The 22919-nt window shown below is 35.2% G+C and overlaps 2 protein-coding genes across 3 annotated transcripts in view; one reads left to right on the top strand and one right to left on the bottom strand.

Moving 5' to 3' along the window:
- Positions 1 to 22919, top strand: part of LOC106139154 (protein prickle) — a 348600-nt gene that overhangs the window by 304725 nt on the left and 20956 nt on the right. The window lies entirely within an intron of this gene.
- Positions 7553 to 11579, bottom strand: LOC132902875 (uncharacterized). The gene is made up of 4 exons (XM_060949725.1): positions 11181 to 11579; positions 9580 to 10388; positions 9165 to 9283; positions 7553 to 7764 (listed from the first exon to the last, which is right to left on the bottom strand). The coding sequence occupies exons 1-4, from the start codon at positions 11577 to 11579 to the stop codon at positions 7553 to 7555; spliced, it is 1539 nt and encodes a 512-aa protein (XP_060805708.1).

The raw sequence follows: 22919 nt of genomic DNA, 5'->3' as shown, positions 1-22919 counted from the left end.
AAGTATCACTTGTATTACCAAAGTGTATCTTGGATTATGGACTGAAAATACTAATTAAAGAACTGTTTTCTTGAATAATCTTATTTTATTTTCTTGCACAATTCTTAACAAAGTGAGAACACGGGCCACAGACAAAAAGGTAGGAGTAAAGCGCCACCTACAGTATTTCCTGAGAACTAAAAACTAAATGTAGCCAGTGTTAAATTTTCATAACTCAATACTCCCACAAAAATATAACACTCTTTAAACAATTAAATACCTATATTTAAGTAGGATAAAGAACAAACTATTCAATAGTAAATAAGATATCATCTCTTAAATTAGTAAAAGCCTGAGTTGGTAAAGCTTTAGTAAAAATATCTGCTAACTGACTCTTACTAGAAACATAATTAATTTTAATCAAGCCCAACTCAGCCTTCTCTCTTATAAAATTGTACTTTACATCAATATGTTTGCTTCTTTTATGATAGACCGGATTATTTATTAGTTTGATTGCACTTTGATTGTCAACCAGCAAAGTTACACATTTAAAATCCTCACCTAAATCTATCATAAGTTGTTGCAACCACAATATCTCCTTTGCAGCTTCACAGGCAGCCACAAACTCTGCTTCTGTAGTAGAGAGAGCAACGGTCTTTTGTTTTTGACTAGACCAAGTAATTGGACCACCATTCATTAGGAAAATATAACCTGTTGTAGACTTACGAGTATCAACATCACTAGCAAAATCAGAATCTGAATAACCAATGAAACCATCACTCTCTCCATACTTGATACATAAATGTTTAGTATTAATTAGGTATCTTATAATACGCTTCACAGCATTTACATGTATTTCACCAGGGTTGTTTACATATCTGCTTAATACATTCACAGCATAAGAAATATCAGGCCTTGAAACAGAACATAAAAATAATAAAGATCCTATAGCTTCTCTATAAGGAAAATTTATAGTGGTTTCATCAACATTTTTGGTTATAATAACATTCACATCTGCTGGAGTACTTACTGGATTAGCATTTGACATACAAAATTTTTCAATAATTTGTTCTATGTACTCCCGCTGGTGAATATAAATACAATCATTTATTCTTTGAATTTCCATGCCTACAAAATATTTTAAATTTAATAATTTTATTTTAAAAACCTGCTTTAAATATTCTATAATCTCTTGAATAAGCAAATTACTAGCAGATATTACAAGGGCATCATCGACATATATTATTAACAATATTTTAATTTTATTGAAAATCCCTATGAAAATACAGTTATCAGCTTGGGATTGTACAAAACCATATTTTATCAGAAAATTACTAAATCGTTTGTTCCAACAACGAGAAGCCTGCTTTAAACCATACAGAGATTTATTAAGTTTCAAAATACAATTTTTATTCAAATTGACTCCCTCAGGAACTTCTATAAAAATATCTTCTTCTAGATACCCATTAAGGAAAGCTGTTTTTACATCAAATTGCTGTATTTTTAACTTATACTTAGCTGCAATAGATAAAACAATTCTAATAGAATCATACCTAGTTGTAGGAGAAAATATTTCCTGATAGTCAACATCTTTGATCTGATTGAACCCACGTGCACATAAACGAGCTTTATAACATGTTTCATTATTCTCATTTTTCTTAATTGTAAACACCCACTTTGTAGTAAGTGTTCTTTCATTAGATCTTTCTTTCACACTCCATGTGTTGTTTTCTTGATGTGCAGACAATTCCTCCTTGATAGCTTGACACCATTCATATTTCTGTGGACTTTGTAATGCATCATCATATGTTTGAGGCAATGACAACTCAACCAAGTTCGCTTCAAAACGCCTATTATTTCTCGGTCTCAATGTTACATTCGAGTGTGGTATATTTTCTATTTCTTGAGACGGTTCATATGCTGGGTCATCACTGTCACAGCTTAACAAGCTATCATCAGATTCTGTTGTTTGATGCGTTTCATCTAATACATTAATTGTATTTACTGTTCCTGTTTCATTATTTTTCATAGCAATATCTTCATCGTCCATAATGCTAATTTGTGCAATATTCTTCCTTATTTCTGGAACAAAATGTTCATCAAATATCACATTTCTAGATATTTTTATGGTTTTCTTATTTGGATCATACATTCTGTAATTGTTGTTGTCATAACCAATTAGTATCATTTTTTCACTCTTCTTCTCAAACTTTGTCCTCAACTGATCTGGTACATGAACATATCCAACACTGCCAAACACCTTCAAATGACCTAGCTGCGGTTTAGTACCGTACCATAATTCATATGGTGTTTTCTCTGGAGTCTGACTGGAAGATGTTCTGTTCAATATATAAACAGCACATTTCACCGCTTCTGCCCAAAGATATAATGGAATGTCTCTTGCATACAACATGGAGCGAGCACTCTCCACAATTGTTCTATTCTCTCTTTCTACACGTCCATTCTGCTCAGGTGTATATGGAGCGGTAAGCTCGTGAGCTATTCCTTCTTTCTCCAAATAATCTTTAAAAGCTCTGTTGACATATTCTCTTCCATTATCAGTATGTAATGTTCTAACACCATGCATATATTTATTCTTAATAATTTTGTTATATTTCTTGAATACTTCCATAACATCACTTTTATTTTGAATAAAGAATACATGCCTGAAACTTGTAGCTGCATCCTTGAATAACAAGAAATATCTCATTCCTTGAACCGAAGCTTGACTCATTGGTCCACAGACATCGCTGTACACTAAGTCTCCAGGCTGTAGTTCCCCTCGTGTAGATTTTTGAAATGGAAACCTACACTGCTTTCCATATGCACATGCCTCGCAAACAAAATTTTGTTCATCATTTTCACTAATTTTCAAACCTTCTACTGCACTATTAACACACATATTTTTAATTTCTTTTGTATTAATGTGTCCTAAGCGTTCATGCCATATCTTAATATCATTTTTATTGTTTTGAACTAGGTTACAAGTATTTGAAACTATTGTTTTTATATTTAACTCATATAGGTTATTTAATCTTATTTTTGCACTCATCACTATATCATTCTCTTTGTATATTAAAGCATTAAGGTCTTTCTTTATAATAGAGTAATTCTGTCGTATAAGAACTCCTTCTGAAAATAAATTCCTCCGCAAACTAGGAACATATAATACATTATGTAGTTCACTGTTAATCCACTGTCCATTAACATATCTTTTTATCAACACTTTACCAATGCCCGATACTTCTAAAGCTTGTTGATTTCCTAATGTTAATGATTTCTGGTCACATTCAAACAACTCCACAAAGAAGTCTATTCTATAAGTCATGTGTGCGGAGGCACCACTATCTAATATCCAGGAATTCTCTTCTGTGTTGTAGCAATCAACTTCCACATTAAATGCCAACATGTCTGAAGATTGTGTAGGCTTTCTTTGTTTACTTTTCTTTGGCAAACGACATTCCTTTGCAAAGTGCCCTCGCTTTCCACAATTATAACACTCAAACCTGTGCTTAGTGTTTTTGTTTTGATTCAAACCACTCCCACCAGCTTCTGACTCATTTGGCTTTGTTTGTTTCTTCCAACCTTTGTTAACAACAAGGAGAGCTGTCTCTTGCTCTTCCACTGACGCTAAACTTGCTTCTTCATCTAATAAACGAGCCGTCAAATTATTGAGTGTTTGTTGTGTAGGATCCAATGACATCCATGCTTGGCGCAGATATCTATATTTCATGGGCAATGTTCCAAGTATTTTAGTAATTATTGCAATCTCACTAACATTCTCGCCACTTTCTTTCAGCTGCTTTGCTAAGGTTTCAACTTTTGAAATATGTTGAGCCACGCTGTCACTTTCCGACATTTTGTATTGATAAAACTTTTCATGAATTAGCATTTTACATATTTCACTTTTTTGCTCATATATCGATTCAAGTTTTGTCATCATTTCTACGGCGGTTTCACAATTTTCTACTAAGGTGATTTGTTTGAAATCCATAGAAGATGTTAATAAAAACATCGCCATGCCATCATTTTTCAACCACTCAGCAGTATCTTTCTCTGGTTTTGGCGTATAAATATCTATTCCTTTTGCCTTCAAAGCACATTTAATTTGAAATTTCCACTGTCTGAAATTATTTCCGTCAAATTTTTCTAAATTCATTCGTGACGAATCCATTTTGATTGCTTGAAGTTAGGTTATTTTCAACAATGAAATTTTTCACTTTCTGGTGACTTTCTAACACTTTTTCTTTACTCACAGAGTATCCTGGGCCCATAACCTCTTGGATTATGGACTGAAAATACTAATTAAAGAACTGTTTTCTTGAATAATCTTATTTTATTTTCTTGCACAATTCTTAACAAAGTGAGAACACGGGCCACAGACAAAAAGGTAGGAGTAAAGCGCCACCTACAGTATTTCCTGAGAACTAAAAACTAAATGTAGCCAGTGTTAAATTTTCATAACTCAATAGTGTATTTGTGCTATAAATAGCATTGAAATATATGCTAAGCCTTATATCTTTATATACGTAATTATGGTGGATATATTGAAATAAAGCCATATATATATATGTACATATATGTGTTCAGCAGTGGACGCATTTCGAAATTATGAGGACGTAGAATTTATGATATGATGAATTAAGAATTATTTTTTGCGTCTATCGTTCTAGCGTCTTCAAAGCGTATCGTGTGAGCTATTATAATGAAAAACATTTAAAGAAAATAGACTAGATGGTACGACTTGTAAAACACTATGAATTAACTGAGAACATCATACGTTAAAGTACCCAGAAGTTTAATAAATAAAAAAAAAATGAAATGGTCCAAACAAATTCCAGTTGAAACGGTGACTAAGCAGCATTTGTCAAAAAATTAAATTTTTGTAACTCAAATGAACACAGTCGGACAAAAATGAAGAATACGAAGTTCAATTACCAAAATATTCAAAAAAGCATCCTAAGCCCATTCGGAGCGCACATATCTGGAGATCTAAATAAAAGGGTCATTCCTCAAGATCCTTATAACACAATCGCACCAATCCGAAATAAAATTAAGATATAGCAGCTACCATAGACTTCTAAAACGATGGAGTGGTCAAAACAATCAGCAAGTTTTTATAAAATAAGTACGTATTTAAATAACATAAAGAATAAGTAGCTATTTACAAAAAGTTTCACATTGATTAAGCGTGATGACTGAATATTAAGTAGTCGTTAAAAATTTACTGCATTATAACTCCACTTTACAAGACTGCCGATTCTAACATTTTGATAAGTCTATGCCACTAACCCACAACAAGAACTTAAAATCCTTTTTTATCAACACACATCTAAAGATAACTTAAAGCAATACTGTACTCTAAAAGATACATCTCAAAGTAACTTATTGCTTGACATTGCGTTTCTTGAAAAAATAAACAATAACGGATCCAAATTCATAAAGTTTCCAAGCAATTTTCTCTGAGATCAAATAAGATTCAGGTGTTTGCTTATTATGTAGGTTTTTTGGGTTATGGTCCCGATTTTAATTTTATTATACCTATAGCGACTACTTTGTGCGAAGTTTTATCCATTCGGACATCATCAACGGAGTGTTTATCTGGTTTCATCCAAAACATTTCTGCTTTAGAGTTTGGACTCCGCTAACTAATTTTATTTTTTTGGACTATAACTGTCACTGATTTTCACACAACTGTGAGGGATTGTAGTCTGGAGTGTAGTATGAAGTGCAGAAAAGGACCACTCGTTCTCTTTCTAATGGATGTCGTAAAAGTCGACTAAGAGATATGCCAATAAACTTGGGATTTTTTAGGCGATGGGCTAGCACTATTTGAAACTACCTGTCACTATTTGAATCTCAATTCAATCTTTAAGTCATACAATTGAACGTGGCCTTTCAGTCTATGTGAGACTGTTGGCTTTGTATACCCCGCAAGGAATAAAGACGTAATACGTATGTAACATCAAAAACTGATATTTTAGGAAAGCTGTCACCTTCACTATCGACCTTAGTTAATTGATTTCTATCCCGAGCGGCGCAGTAGCCTGACCACAAGCCCCAAATGTCCCGATAAGATTGTCATGCGCCAGCGCAACAAATATTGGCTTTTCTTGAGCGATACGCTTTACATAATTTGTTATGCATTTATGAGATAACGGTGCAGGTGCAGTTTGCTAGTTCAAGAAATATAATGATAAGGTTTGACAACACTCCATTGTTAGAATCGATGTGGGGCGGTGAGTATTATCTTGTCGATGTCAAAAAAATATTAAAAAGTTAACGCTCGAGGTGCGTACGCAATGCACGGAGTTGTTCACTTACTGATCAAATTAAAACTGTTCAAAGTTCTACTTAAGATTTGATGCATTGTTTCAAATACACTCTTAGGTATTACAATCGTTAGAATAATGTTATTTTTATCAGGATATCAAATTTAACATACATACGTACATATGGTCACGTCTATATCCCTTGCGGTGTAGACAGTGCCAAAAGTCTTGAAAAGTCTGAATGGCCACGTTCAGCTATTCGGCTTAATGATAGAATTGAGATTCAAATAGTGACAGGTTGCTAGCCCATCGCATACAAAAGTAGTCTTAGTCGCTTTTTACGACATCCATGGGAAAGAGATGAAGAGTGGTCCTATTCTTTTTTGTATTGGTGCCGGGAACCACACAAATTTTATTGTATACTATTATATATATTAGTATACTATTCATGTCGATGATGACTTACTCTATATATAATTGTTCATGGGCCTGATATATGGACAATGTTGCTTCTCCTTGCTTCTGTTCCATCCAGCCTTAGTCTCCAATTCAAAATCTTTACTCACTTTCAATTGACTCAATCTTCTAAATCAGTAAATTAATTTTAATCACATTAAAGCTGATTTGTCATTCATAAATATATAACTATGCAATTTACACAAACTGCGAAACCAAATATTACAACTCCATTCAAGATCTGCACCTTCAAGCAATAAAAGAGAATCTGACAAAAAATCGAATACGCTGTTCCTTCCCACGTTGCAATTGGTTTTACAAACAGACAGACATCATGTCAGTACGATGTGAGAATTTAACGGTACGGCTAGGCCTCCAGCCCTCATGGTGGGGTTTGACAAAAGGCATTTTTGAGCATTATTATAGAATTTACACCTCTGCGGTATGAGCAAAAAGTGCGCACCGACATCCTTGTTTGAGGGTTCCGCGTCCCAACTAAGAAAGTTAGTTTGTTTGTTGCCTCTTCACAAGTAAACTTCTAAACATATTTTTTAAAAAATCTGTACAAATTAGTATAGTTTAGATGTTAGAAAAAGGCATGAGTACATTTTGGTTAGGAAAAAATGGAAATTTGAATTTAACGTAGACAGAGCGGACTATAGATACACAAGGAAAAACTTTGTTTTTAAGCCTATAATTATAATTATTTATTAAAGACAACTTTAACATGGTCCAACCTTGTAAGTTATATCTACTTAACCTATGTTAGTACTTAATAACTAATACGGACTTTGAATGGACCTTTTTTTACTAGGCCCACATGACCGGTCACTTGCAATGGCTTTCTAATTGTTGTTGCTTCTCCCCGGCACTCTTTGTAGTTTTGACGTAGATTTTTTCGCCAGGAAGCATCCAAGCATTTTGTAGTACCTCAGGGAACATGGCAGATGCACTTCAGTGTCGAGGAAGACGCTACAGCTCCCTAAAGACGTTGTTATGTTAGACGCGCAGATCTTATAGATTAGCCTGAAAGCTTCGACGAATATGTGATCGAAGCCTGTAAGAGATTGCATCTACGATAAAATGTTACTCGTATTAGTACGAAAGAAGTTGTTCTTACCGACGGTACCCTAAAAACGGAAGTGTCATCGGCATTAGGACTGAATGATCTTATTTCGCCTGTAACACGCCGATGAATGCTAAAAGGTTCACGTGGAACCTATTCAATATCAATGAGGTCTTCGGATTCCGACCGATTGTGAAGATCCTGTTGTTATATAATGACAAGAAACTGACCACCTAACGTGGCCTTAGGGTAAGGCGGCACGTCCGTAGAAACTTGGGTTTTGTAATATTCATCTTTTCATACGAGTATGTATGTCTGTTGGTGGCATCATTGTACCCAAATACTGTATACGAGTATTAACTAATTAGATGTTCAATAACAGGTATATTGCCCAGACCAATTTCTGAGGAAATAAATAGAAATATTATCTCAAGAAGTTTAACTAACTTAACACTCGTGATCTATTTATTATATTAGATCATATTTTGAACAAATTAAAGCTAGTCTTCATTTTTTTATTATAAACTAAAATAATATTATTAACAACAACCTCTAAATACTTGAAAATTCTGTCAACAAAGCATAAATCACAATTGTAATACCATTACATAGTCTTGATATAATGACACATAATGCTACATCGCATTGAGACGCATCGGCCAAATTTTATGCCCGTTTCACTATAATAAGTCCCGAAAACGTAGTGGACAGGCGTGATGAATGAGATGCGGCTGTACAAAGGACACGGTCACCCACCTATACCCAATTATCCCCTGTCAATGGAAAAGGTATGTCCACAGGGTAGTTTGCAATAAAAAAAAAAGAAACACTCGGGACGTGCAGTCACAATAAAATTTAGCGCTTTATTTGACATTCCACAGGACAATCACAATAAGTAAAATATACTACGACTGTTCACATTTTCTGAGGTATTAATAACTGCATTTGCAAACATTTCAACTTATGAATCATGATTCCATATTTTAATGCTTATAAAAAATAAAGATAAAAAAACGTTCAAAATATTGTTATATAATGTCGCGTGCTCATCATTAAATATGTTCATATAACATCTATACTAGTAAATATTATCCTAAATAATAAATCCTGTTAATATTAGGTAAAAAAAAATTGTAAGCGCATAACGCTTCAATTTGTTTTCGATGTTTAGTGAAATGACAAGCCGTGATACGGTAGATTCATCCCGTAATTTTATAAACAGTTCAGAGAAAATGCTAGATATTTTCTTCTTACTGCGTCACATTTAATATTGCAGGTTATCTAAATCCTAATCATAGTTCAAATCTAGGTCTACCTTAATAGGATAAGACTTGATGTGACGTCACACAGTTTCCCCAGTCTCTTGGCGCACGTCATCTGATGCAACTCACAGCAGTAGGCCCTGGAAAACGGCTTCCTGCAGAACTCACAGCAGAACATACGGCGAGGGTTTAATGCTTTATCGTCATTAGCCTGAGCCCCAGTAAGATGGCGACAGACGCAGCAATCTCTGGATTGAAAACAAACGAATAAATTGCTGCAATTAAACAAAGTAGAATGCAACGGAATCTGAATCCTAAACTACTTTCTGCTTTATAGGTACACTGACATTAATTTATTAGAGTACTTATATAACTCTTTTTCTCGGCTATAATGTTTCATTTAATAATTTCAAAATTTAATTTGATGTTACTACCGCTTGGAAAAAGCGGCGTTTACTTCAACTTCAATAAGATAATTTTAAATCTTAAGTCTCCCACTACAATGTAGTCAAAAATAACTCAGTCAAAATTTAAGGTTGCATACCTGTTTCTAACATGACTCTGAGTATGTTCCGTTAAAAGAGACGGCGTAGTAAATCCTGCTCTACAAATGCTGCAAATGAATGGCGTTATACTATTCTCCTTTGGGAATGGTAGTTGGAGCAAATATTGATATGGAAAATTCTGCATATATGATAAAACATGCTTAACAGATTCTTTAGATATCCTTAGCAGAGCTAGCAGCCCTAGAGGATCAGTATTTACAGCCATTGTCCTATTTTCCTCTGGAATCATTCTTTGTTGATCAACAGTACTATTCACTTCAGTTTTTAATAAAGAATCAGTCACTTCAGTTGAATGTTCTCGAGTTGGAATATGGTCAGCAGTTATTTGAACAGCACATGATTTTGACACATTACCATTCAGAATATTTTCTATGTCTTTCTTCACTTCATTACTTTTATTAATTTCTTCTAACAAAATTTTATCTATTTTACCAACATTAGTATTTTGGAACAAGCATGGTGAATTACATTTCAACTGACTGATTCTATTCTCGTCCAACTTTTGAAGAACAGGTTCAGTGTTTGGTGGAACTGTTTCAATACTTCGAGATATAGTCATTTTACTATTATTAGTCAAACATTGTGATACAGGCTTTGCCTTAATCTCTGTAACCAACGTATTTATAGACTGTATTAAAACTTCTAACTTACACTCAATGCTTGACAACGAATCTTGGCGCTGGGTTTTAATTTCATTGGTATTTTCAGAGGTTTTCTTATTAACAGTAGTAGAAGTTTCCACGCTTTCATGTTTGGCAACTTTAAGCGGTAATAATTTTAGATCTGTCTGTATTGATGAATTTTTTTGTACTCGAGATTTTTTCTTTTTATACACAACTGTAGATTTACTAGCCTTTGTTGCAAGTTCTTCATTTTTACTATATCTTTTATCCAAAAGTATAGTATTACTGTCAGTTTTTTCAGGTATACAATAATCATTGATAGCGCATCGAATCTCACATTGGTTTGATTTATCCCGATTTAAAATGATAATAGGAAGGGATGATAAAATATAGCTCTCAGATTGATCCCTATTAACTGTCGCATTAGGATTGTTTTGTATCTTTAAATTTCTACGATAATCAGATTTACCGTAATTATCATAGAAATTATTTTCATTTGATGTGCACGGCTGGTAAAAATCTTTGAGCAGATTTCTACATGTATTGGACTGTTGACACTTAAAATTCGTTTTATAAAAATCTTCAATTATCTCAGGACCTGTTCTTCCGGATGAACACGGAACTGGTCCATTTGCAGAATGAGCATTAAATCGGTGCTTCTGTTTAAGATTGTTTATGTAGTCATTCCAAGCATTTTGTTGCTTTTCTTTTTCTCGGGCGATTGCCATTTTTTGCACCAATTTTTGGAGGCGTCTATTTCTCTCTGTAGTTTTAAAAATAAACTCTTCATTATAAAAATGTTTAGTAACAGGGCGACAGTAGGTCATCTTTTCTGCGCGCTTCTTTTCATTACTATCAAGTAAACCCGTATGACTCAAAGCCGTAGCTCTAGATATGAATCTTTTTATTTTAATATTGCACACACTATTTGACCTAGAATAGTGATAAGAATTAACCTCAGTTTCTGAAGGCACTTCATAATTTAGACCTATTGAATTTCTACGACGTGCAGAAGCAACAGAATCATCAGCAGTCTTCTCATTTTTAGGATCTTTATCTTCGGGATTCTTTGCAGCGCCATCCAGAGTAATATCACTGTTGTTCTCGAAGGCAAATTGGGGATTCATTTGAAAATATCTTTTGAAAATGTCATAAGTTAAACTTTTGGACACTGACGAGGCATACTCTCTAGAGTTAATCCCATTCGATGTGCAACAGCTGTCTATAGCTTCAACCTCTTCATTTTGCTGTTGATTTTCTGAATACATAATTTCATCCACTTCGTCTAAGGAAGGCCTGGTGGAAGCAGTAATAGGTCTAGATACATAGCCTTTATAAACGTCGGGTGTACTCATTTCGCCAATTATATATTTTCACAAGAAATTTTGTAAACTGATAGAAAATCTACATTTGACATATTGTCATGTCACATTTTATTTTCTAAATTACGTGCTATAATGTTATAAGGTTGTTTTAAACTTAAACACAGAGCAGAGCAGAGCACTGAAGCCCACCGCATGCAGCATGTAATGTTTCAAAAAATATAAAGAGCAAAAACAAATGAAGAAAAACGAGGTAATTTTTGTGACATAAATTATACTTTGTGTCAATAATGTGGAAATTATAGCTTTGGGCATGAAATCCTTGGGATTAAATCGGCGACCCGCGAGATTAAGGAAAAACGGCTTAAGACCACCCAAATTTTCAAAAGTGACTAAAATTATGCAAATTTTGTTGTTTATTTTGCAATATCACAATTATTACCTTACGATTCCGATTCTTTTTGGTAATCATCGCCGTTAAAATCAATTGTAATAAACTTATGGTACGTACGTTAGTGCTGATGGGTCAACGAAATTATTTAGTACTAGTAAAATAATAGAATATTTTTTAGGAAATTTTATCAAAATTTAGATAGCACATACTTACCTTATTATTTTTTTTCATGTACAGAATATATTTCACTTTAATTTTTCAAAATATATTCACAACTCATTATTTGTCATATCACTGACCAAGTGTCCGGACAAGTACCAGTGAGGCTAAAAATAATCAAAATATTTTTCAAAACGCCCTAACACTCACCCAAGATCCTGTCTTCGCCATATTTATATAACTCAACGACAATGTTTTCTCAAACATGTTTGCATCTTGATGAGTCGTTCACAGCTTGTTCTACGCCGATTATGCTAATCGATGCTATAGAATATTCATTGAAAAGTCTCAAAAACACCCTTCATGTCGCCCCATGTCGCTTTTTCTGTCTGTCTGTCAATGACCGTCATGATTTCTTACATAGTTTCATACGAGTCGAGACCGTTTGTGTCATCCCCTTAAGAAATGTTTTTGTTGGGTTGATCATATTGACCGCCCCACATACTTCTTTATTCCTGAAGGTATGCTTCTGATTATTATCAGAATGCTATTTATGTTAATACTCTCAATGCCAAAGGTTCCAAAGGTCAAGAGTACCTACGTGAGATTGCAAGAAAATAAAATATGAATTTGGATGAAGTGAAAGATGTTTGGATCGTGGCAAGTAGAAAGATGTTGTCTCTGCCTACTACTTCAAGAAGGAGACGTGATTTTGTGCTAGTTTCCAGGTGGTACATATTTTCTGTGAAAAGATTCGGGAAAACCAACCATTGGCTGCCTGTCATGACTCACGTCGAGAACCATTTCGAGTATCTATGCCTATCCTTTCAGACAGACGTAATAATAATATCTATAGGTATGTAATTTCAACAAAAGCAAAATAACAGACAATTGCTCATCACGATATATAAGAAAACTCAAATGAAGACATCGACATTGAAAGAATATGGATCTAACTACACACAAACGTAACTCTTGGCAACTCAGCAGGAAGGATCCTGAAGTGTATCATTATATAAATTACCGTAGGTCATAATTTGATCGGCTACACAAATATTATTGATACAAATATCGAGTACAGTTCCTAGGTCGTTGAATTATACGTTCTTACTTAGTTGAATACTTGTTTTGACTTGTAAAAGTTATAGGTACGCTGTTAGTAACCATCTTCATCATTAATTTGTTTATAACTTCCATGGACTTCTTGTGCCGTGGGGTTCCCGGCACCAATACAAAAAAGGAATAGGACCACTCCATCTCTTTCCCATGGATGTCGTAAAAGACGACTAAGAGATAGGCTTACAAACTTGGGATTCTTTTTTTAGGCGATGGGCTAGCAACCTGTCACTAATCTCAAATCTATCTTAAAGCCAAATAGCTGAACGTGGCCAATCAGCCTTTACAACACTGTTGGCTCTGTCTACCCCGCAAGGGATATAGACGTGATTATATGTATGTATGTATGGCCCTCTTTATTTACCCACTATTGTTAGTCCCAGCACGATCATACCAGCAATTAAATTTATAGGAAGTTAATTTCTATAATCAGATTCCATCTTTTTTCACGATTTTTCAAGCCTATGTGACCCTTACAATACCAAAGCGATTCACAGACCGCGTAATCTTTCATACATCGTGATGTTAGTGTCTAGATCAAAATAAATGACATCTTCGAAACATATAATTGAGGCAAATCAGAGTATTACAGCGTTAATGATGGCCATGTTAGTAGCACAAATCGAATAAAAAGAGACATTACGACCACAAAAGCCCAAAACGTATCTCGAGACTTATCTGAAGACTCAACAATCGAGCGAGTCCTTAACAACATTATAAAGTATAAGCCAATCGGAGTGAAAGAGAAAGATGACGTAGATCATTCAGTTTTTGATGGTGTTGGAAAGAGAGGAGTAGAGTATTGTGTTTACATAATAGTTGTCTACATGAGTGCTCGATTGTGTTCAGTGACTGGTTTTTTTTATATTTTATTTGATCTTATTATTCATAGGCAAGCATTATTGTATCGCTGGTTTGGGGTACCGCCTTCTGACGTGTGGTTCTAGGGTTCTTCACATAAAATATTTCGTACTCTGATGTGTCAAATATTCTTTAAAGTTTAGTATAAGAAGCTAATCATCTGACTCTTAAATCTAAAGGAAATGATATATGTATGTAGAAGAAGACAGATGGTTAGAGTGGAATAGATTTATTTTCAAGATTGAATACAAGTACCCGAAACCGCCGAGCTTGTATGAAGAGAGTTATGAATGTGGACGAAGCGAAAGAAGTATGCAGAGATCGTGGCAAGTGGAAAGAGGTAGTCTCTGCCTACCCCTCCGGGAAAGAGGCGTGATTTTATGTATGTATGTATGTATGTATTGAATACAAGGTATCACTAATTGATGTCATATCACTTAAATCGAATTATAACTACTACCGCTTCCAAACCGCATGTGTAGAAGAAGCGGCGGAACAAACTACACTGCAGCATTGTGACCGGACGTCAATTTATAAATATAGATCTTTTAAATCTTAATCGTGGACGAATGCACATTGCATGGTTGCACTTTGAGGGCTTAATATTTCGGCATATTTTGGGGAAATTCACTTTTAGTTAAAATTCTTATTTAAAATCTATCATCAAAATTAAATTTATCTAAGCCATGTACTAAATCTACAATCACGAATTGTATCACAACTGGAAATTATTTGGCTGAAATTGAATTAGTCATTGCCGGTACAGAACCACCCTCGAATGGTCCACCCCGTTTTTTGGGGCTTGTGTGAGGAATGCGCGGCCTCGGAGATTAGCTTCACAAAGCGACGCCGCAGCTTCAGCTAGCATTGTGCCGGCCCTTGTTCGTTGTGTGCCAGTTTCTACGAATCCGACGACAAACATACAGATTCATTGATTGCCCCGTGGAAAAATATTGGGATTTGATCGAGGAATGTTGCCGATTTTAGTGTGGTTTCGTGATATATGCTTAAAGTTAAATACAAAAATATAGGTGACGTATATATCTTATGCAGGGTAGATAGAGCCAACAGTCTTAAAATGCCACGTTCAGCTGTATGGCTGAATGATGGACTTGAGATTCAAATAGTCCATCAAGAGGTATCCCAAATTTATAAGCCTTTCCTTTTAGTCGCTATCCACGGGAATGATATGGAGAGGTTCTATTCTAAATACCTACCCGGAAACCACACGGCATTTAAAACATAAGAGGTAATAAATTCTGATTGATACTAATTCTTATAAAGTCACAAGCAGAGAAGTAACCATTGCTTGACTTGGTATGAGAAATTACATAAATGGATTTGCTGAAGATAAAGACTATGAAAATGATGAGCCAAAAAGATTAACAAAAATGCCTATGATATTGAGTTAGATTTTAGTGAATACTAAATACTTAATCAAACGTGGTTAGAGGAATTTATAAATACCTTTTTTTCTCAAGAGAAATCTTCTTTATAATTTACATTCTTAATCCATATGCCAGAGCCAACAGTCTCGAACAGATTCTAAGGCTACATAAGCTGATATAATCCTTTACACTTTCTAAGTTATTATTCTATTGCTACGGTTTTCAAAGTCTACAAACGATGGACAACATTTTTCTTGGGAAAACCATATTAGCTCATAGGGCTCAGTTCAAATTTGACCTATGATGAAGCTCGTGGGAAAGCCTTTGGAATCCAATCTTATCGGCTTCTGATAACGGCCCGCCTTTTGTTTGAGCGCAAATAATGTGACCATTTCACGGCGCTATTGTGTTACTTGAGTAATGTAATGAGTAATGTAAAGAGGTGTCATGTCATATCATCTCTCCCGCCGTTGAAAGGTCTACATTGATCTAAGATCTGACGGGGTTCTTGAGAGCATTAAAGGTCCAATCGCATAGTCCACTTTTTCTGATTAAGCTTCTCAGATTTCATAAAGACCAACAGTTGGAAGCAAAAATATATTCTATAATCCATTTATGTGCACTAGATGAGTTTAACAATAACTTGAACGCTGAATGAATGAATGTGGACGGTGTGGTACAAGTCTGAGAAGATACGAAAACAAATATAAAAATAATTATTAAAATACAAAACACCAATGAAAAACTATTCAAGAATCAGTCAGCAGATGAAAAATGTACTAAATTCTGTATAAGCTGGTGAAGCTACAATGATAGGTGTTGATTGGCTGACTTGTATAACAAACCTGTCTCCTATTTATGCCTAAGCAAAGCACTCACAGAGTTCTTATTTCTCGAATAATTTTTAACTTCCACCTTTTAAGATATTCATTAATAAATCACAAAAACAATAATAAGGATGCAAATTATTTAATGGGGACAAATCACACAGATTGAGTAAGCTCCGAAAAAGTTCCAGACTCATGTAAAGTGATATTGTCTCAACTATAATATGTTTTATAACCGATATACATGTAGGAGATATATATTTATATAAAGCAAAGGCCAATTAGGTAAAAATCTTTTCCATCATGACCTGACCGATAATCGAACGTGGGATCGTTTTAAGGTAAGATTCCGAGAACTGCGCCGAACAGGCCGCCAAAATTGTAACTACAAACTAACCTACACGAGACGTTATGTTGCATTGTCATGTGTCTATTACATTCATTTGAAAGAAACGAGCTCAAATCTTGTGACTTGTGCCATCAGGAGTGACTCATGATCGTCTGAAGAGCCAGACAGAGCAATGTGTGAGAGTGCCAACAAAACGCAGCCATTACATTTTTTGCCGAAAGGATTTACTACTGTTGCAATAGAGCTTAAGTAAATTATTGTTTCGGCGTCATTTACCACTTGCTGTTCCTTGACTTCCGTTTTTGTAGTTAAAATTCTTAGCATTTGCCTTTTTGCCAATGATATTAAATTTTAATTGACCGAATATTTAACAAACAACGTTATAGGTTTTTATTACCATCTCTTTTATCCTCTAAAAATTAACTACATGCATCTTTATCCCAAACGGGGTAGATAGAGCCGATCGCCTCGAAAAGAACTTAAAACCGTGACTCTAACTGGCCAAGAACAGTAATATTAACTTTCATTGGACAACAGACTGTTTCTATAAGCAATGGCAACTTTCATATCTCAAATTACATGACCTGGGCTCCATTCCCGGTCAGGTTAAAATATGGGGCTATAACATTTTTGCACAGATATGTAGCATATTTTACCCTCTAAATTTCTCTTCATTAGGAAAATGTTAGGTTTCGATGTGATAGTTTTAAGGTCATAGAATAAATCATATCATATGTATAATGATATATTGATAAACTCTACATTTCCTTCAATAAAGGAAATGGGATCGTCTTAATAGATCTTCTGGCCATAAAAATGCGTGTAAGCATGATGGCTGGCGTCGGGCCAACAGGAATCAATCGAGACTTCCCAGACGAGTGGATATTACTTAAGGATTGAATAACTTTACTCATACGAATTGGCGTATAATAAATACTATTTATAGACATCATTCAAGATATGACATTTCGTTTCAAAGTTTGATGAGATCATTTACAAAATATCTTGATCGTTTCCCATTGTGAGTTGCAAACCTGAAATTCCAGGTTCTTACCGTTCCCGTAGGGGTTGTCAAAGAAGTAATCTGTGTCCTGTTCCAAGATTTGAATTAGTTATATTTTTACCAAGTTTCATATCAAAATTAGTTCAGGGATTTTACTGTGAAGCTTAAAAATATGACACCAGTGTTGGCCACATACACAAACGAAAATCCAATGTGAAGCTGAAACAAACAACATTCCATTGGACTTTTCATACGAACGCATCTATTCAATCTATCACCACCGACAATAGCTTCAGACCACCCAATACCACATCGTCTATATAAATCACAAACTATGGAATGAAAATATTTGAGTACAACACCTTTCGGCGGGGATCACAGGGTGTTCTGCGAAGGAGAGTACGTGCCTCGAGGCGGGTTGTTGCGTACCTTGGAGGTGTTCGTGCAAAAAAATGAAAATTCCCGGCACATTTTTGGTGTCATTGTCAAGTTTGTGGGTTTATTGTGATGTTTTTAACATGCTTGTGAATTTATTACAATTGTACGGTTAATTTAAGAGAATGAACTTCAACATTTCTCACATTTGCTCATTCATTCATTCATAAATATAATCACCTCTATATCCCTTGCGGGGTAGACAGCCAGCAGTCTTGAAAACTTATATAATGTAAGGCCACGTTTAGCTGTTAAGCTTAATGATAGAATTGAGATTCAAAATAGTGACAGGTTGCTAGCCCATCGCCTAAAAGAGGAATCCCAAGTATACACTGTTGGTTCTGTCTACCCTGTAAGGGATATAGAAGTGATTATATGTACATATGTATGTAATTTATACTTAAATGTCTTTAATATCGACAAAGTCACAAAGAAGAGGACTACATATTTTCTTTTAACAATAATCAATTGAAATAATATTAATATTATAATTAACCGGCTCAACTTTATCCCAAATAATGGTGTGGCATTCAATCTACCCTATTCAGAGGGCGTGGGGAACACAATCCATTAAAACATATTGAAATGCCATTGCATATAACTGACTTCACTAGCGTGACAATCAGTTAATTCCTTCACATAAATGTTATACAATTTCTTGATTACTTGTTTACAAATAAATCAATGTTTGTTATATTCGTATTTATATTTTTTTAAAGATGAAATTTTCCCCAATGCAGGTTCTAGTGAGATGGCGAATGATATAACAATATAGCAGGAATTGATTTACAACAGACAAAAAAAAAATCAATCAATTAATCTAGAAAATCAAAAAATCTATTAATTTAATCATCCTCCTAGCGTTTATTGAAGGTCTTCCTATGGCCAGACATTTCAAGATTGGTAAAGTCAGGTTTTTTTTTCTGTCTAGTTTAGATCCACATTAGACATCATCTAGCTGACCATTAGGCAGATTGGGGATTAATGCACTCAAATTTACAATAGTGTAGTAGTGCCGTGTGGTCCCGGCACCAATACAAAAAAGAATAGGACCACTCCATCTATTTCCCATGGGTGTCGTAAAAGGCGACTAAGGGAAAGGCTTACAAACTTGGGATTCTTAGTTAGGCGATGGGCTAGCAACCTGTCACTATTTGAATCTCAATTCTATCATAAAGCCAAATAGCTGAACGTGGCCATTCAGTCTTTTCAAGCCTGTTGGCTCTGTCTACCCTGCAAGGGATATAGAAGTGACCATATGGACGTAAATTTACAATAAATAAAAAGAAAAAAATATATCTGATATGATTTACCATCTTAAAAACACTGTCTTGCGTTAACCGTGGTCGGCATCCATCGATCATTAGGCACTTCGGCTGATTCCAATAAGAAAATCCATAAGAGCAATAGGGGTCTCGAAAAAGTTGAACCTCGTAACGACTTCGACTCATTATTTTAGATCCTATTATGACTTTCACTGATGATACGTGAGGCGCACCGACCAGCTGAGCGCCGGAAGCGGACATGACGTCACGGGACGTTGAGGCTGGTCCAACACCGGCGGAGAATACCAATGGGCAGTGAGTAACTGTGCCGGAATCTCGTGAAATGTTAACGTTTAAATTGTAAGGAACAAACGTGAAAAAGTATGAACATCTGCAACGCAAGAACAAGCATGTTGTAAGAATTGTACTGTAGTTATCAGGATTAAGGAATTAGAGCTAAGTTAGCCTATTTGTAGAAATGCTTTAGGTAAATTAAAACACATACATAAATAAACATATCAAGCGTTCACTTTACCACGATCCGTGCGAATAGTTTAATTCAAATGTAATTTTTCATAATCTTAAAAAATACATAAAGCCACTGCTATTCATTTTAATAAGGTAAACAGCTCGCTATCCTTCACAGTCAAAGAAAAGATCGAAAACATCGCGTGTGTTTAGCCTCAAACTTATCTATCAATCAACAGCAAACATCACAGGACCACCGCGACACGGAACGCCTAAGAACTCAATCATCATCCAAAAAACTCATCACATCCTAAATAGGGTCCGGCGGGAACAAATCGGCGCTAATTTGTCGAGAAACGCGAGCGGCCCAGATCAAATCAAACACAGGCCCCGAGGACCGCCTCCATCTTGGATTTGAAAAGAAACCGACTCAGCTCTTAATTGGAGTCAATCCCGACGAAATGTACCCCCAAATTGTGTCCTTCGCGTCCTGTAATAAAGACTATTCGCAATTTGACGGTCCTTTGATAAAAAACGATTTAGCAGTAGGACAAACATTTCGGCGAAATAATGATAAAGAATTTGTTCATAATTTGTGAGATATTGCGCAAATATTGGTTGGTGTAATTGGCGACCCCCCAGGAGACGCGGTCAGTCAGTCATTTGTAGGTTTAGTGGCTGCGGGCGTGGTAAATGGAGAGTTCTGCTGATGCGAATTTGATGGTTGATCTATGGACCTTCTGTTGGTATTTTTTTTTTTTTTGGTTTATTTTTTTGGGATACTTTCAGCTTTTTTGAGCATTTGATGAATCAATTTTGATACACCATTAGACACGGTGGAATTCGTGTGTGTTTTGCCATTCGATCGTAAGCAACTTGCTTACGTTTTAAAAATTTAACACAGGACCTACCAAGATTTTCATAAATTTTCGTCATTTTTATATCGAAAAACATTCGAAAATTGATAACCAATCGCATGTCCCTTCTGTGAACTACTTAATACTACAACATAATACAATTTGCTGATTTTGTTTAATTTCCTTAATAGTTTAACACAATCTTAAGACTCAATTTTGTACATCACGATGTGTCGCCAACATCCCATTGTCATCGAACACCAGAGGAATGAGATCAGGAATGCGGTGAGATTCCCACAGCCTCCACAGCACCGAGCGTCACGCGCCGCACTTGTTTCCACCTATCCGATCTCCACCTTTTACTCTATTTTGTACACTTTTTCTTCACTCCATGGCTACCCGCGGCGCGCACATTCTCAACGGTCTAATTTCCTATTATAAACTATCCGTTCGTCTATTTCACCATACATTACTGGCCTTTCTTTCGTCTATGGCGGTGTTAGTAGCAAAACCAGTATTGGATACTACATTGATATTTATGGTTGTGATGGTTTAGTATTGTACGGTGTTGGTGTATTAGAATCGAATTGAACCTGCTCGGTCACGTTCAGCGCCAAACGTCGACAAATTGACAAACTGAATATTGTGCTGTTATGGTCCATATTGGATTTAAATTAAGGCCAATGTCAAATTCGATTTGATAAGTTTAATTTACATTGCACCCATTTATTTTGTACCAAATAAAAGGACACAACTGTTTAAAATATTCCCTATATCTATTTTAAAAAATCTTGTTCAATATTTTTGTCTGTGATACATGTTACATTCATGCAATGCATGTTATGCATCTTGTACGCTTTAGCGTCCTAAAGTTCTTTTTTTAACTGAACGTGTGTAGTATTATTATGAAAATCCATCATCGTCTTATTATTACCGTCTTTATTAGAGAGTCCTAGATTTATTTCAATATATTCTATCCCATCGAGACCACGTGACCGTTAGCTCAGCAACAGCCGATCATCTACATAGCAACAACTAATCCCCGCAGACGACCAGCAAAAAGTGAATTTCATACAGTTCACCGCCGCCGTCCTATTTTTCGGTGTCATTGTTCGATGCCAGATAAAACAGCTATTATTTATTGTTTGTTCAAACTTATCCAGTGTTTGTCTTGTATTCATGGCTCGTCCAAACTCGAGGACGGCTGTATGCCACAAGACACCACTGATATATTGTTATTTTGTAATTAAAATACAACTACCGCCAGGTGGCGGTAGTTGTATTTTAATTCCATTCAAGACGGGCTATATGCGTCCTATGTATAATAAGCGGTCTACACAAAATTATAATGATTTTAAGATAAACTTACACACACCAGTTACCTATTTACAACTTAAGAATTGTATGGAGAGCACAAACTCTGCTGCTACTGACTTTTCCTAGTCTTTCAACAGAGAAGTGGATTAAAATAAGTGGCATGAACCTAAAACAATTTAATTAATTATAGATTAAATAATTACAAGAACTCGGAATTAAATAATTACTTATATAGTCTGTTAGGTACGACAGTTTCGAATGAAAGGTATTAGATACGATATATTGATTAAGCAAATCTTTGAAGCCCAAAAGATTTATCTTTACTAAAGTCACAATAAGAAACTTTCTTATGGCGCGTTGGTCCTTAAAGTGATCACCATTCTTCACTCTGTGTTAGAACAACATAATTTGTAAAGTTCCATCATTTTTACTATCCTATTTCTATGGCTATTTATTAAAACGTCGATAAATTCTGCAATAACTATATTATCAAGATGAAAAAAGATGATTTATATTGTACCTATGCTTAAAGCAGTCGTTTTAGGTGCGAACGAAAATTGGACGTATTGCATAAAGCCATTCAACAGAGGTATCCGTATAAATGTTTGCCTGTTTGTTTGTCACTGGTGTGGGAGACTCCTCGTCTCGAGAGCTTTCCCGTCGGAGTGCTTTATCCGAGCTTTATATACCCGTATAAACGAACCTCGGAACTAACAAATATATTGAAACTTCACCAATTCAGTGAAACTTTTGATATTCATATCAATTCCTTTTGCCATACATACATATAATCACGTCTATATCCCTTGCGGGGTAGACAGAGCCAACAGTCTTGTAAAGACTGATAGGCCACGTTCAGCTATTTGGCTTTAAGATAGAATTGAGATTCAAATAGTGACAGGTTGCTAGCCCATCGCCTAAAAAAGAATCCCTA

Source organism: Amyelois transitella, chromosome 19, assembly GCF_032362555.1.
Source record: "Amyelois transitella isolate CPQ chromosome 19, ilAmyTran1.1, whole genome shotgun sequence".
In the NCBI taxonomy this organism is placed as follows: domain Eukaryota; kingdom Metazoa; phylum Arthropoda; class Insecta; order Lepidoptera; family Pyralidae; genus Amyelois; species Amyelois transitella.
This window is presented reverse-complemented; position numbering and strand designations above follow the sequence as displayed.

What these genes read in the sequence shown, in the direction of transcription:
- LOC132902875 (XM_060949725.1), bottom strand. Translation starts at nt 11,579, where the DNA reads ATGAGTACACCCGACGTTTATAAAGGCTATGTATCTAGACCTATTACT. An exon ending in AAGTGCCTTCAGAAACTGAG is followed by an intron (nt 10,389 to 11,180) that starts GTTAATTCTTAT and finishes TCATCAATACAG; the next exon opens with ACAGATCTAAAATTATTACC. An exon ending in CAGAGTCATGTTAGAAACAG is followed by an intron (nt 9,284 to 9,579) that starts GTATGCAACCTT and finishes TTTTCAATCCAG; the next exon opens with AGATTGCTGCGTCTGTCGCC.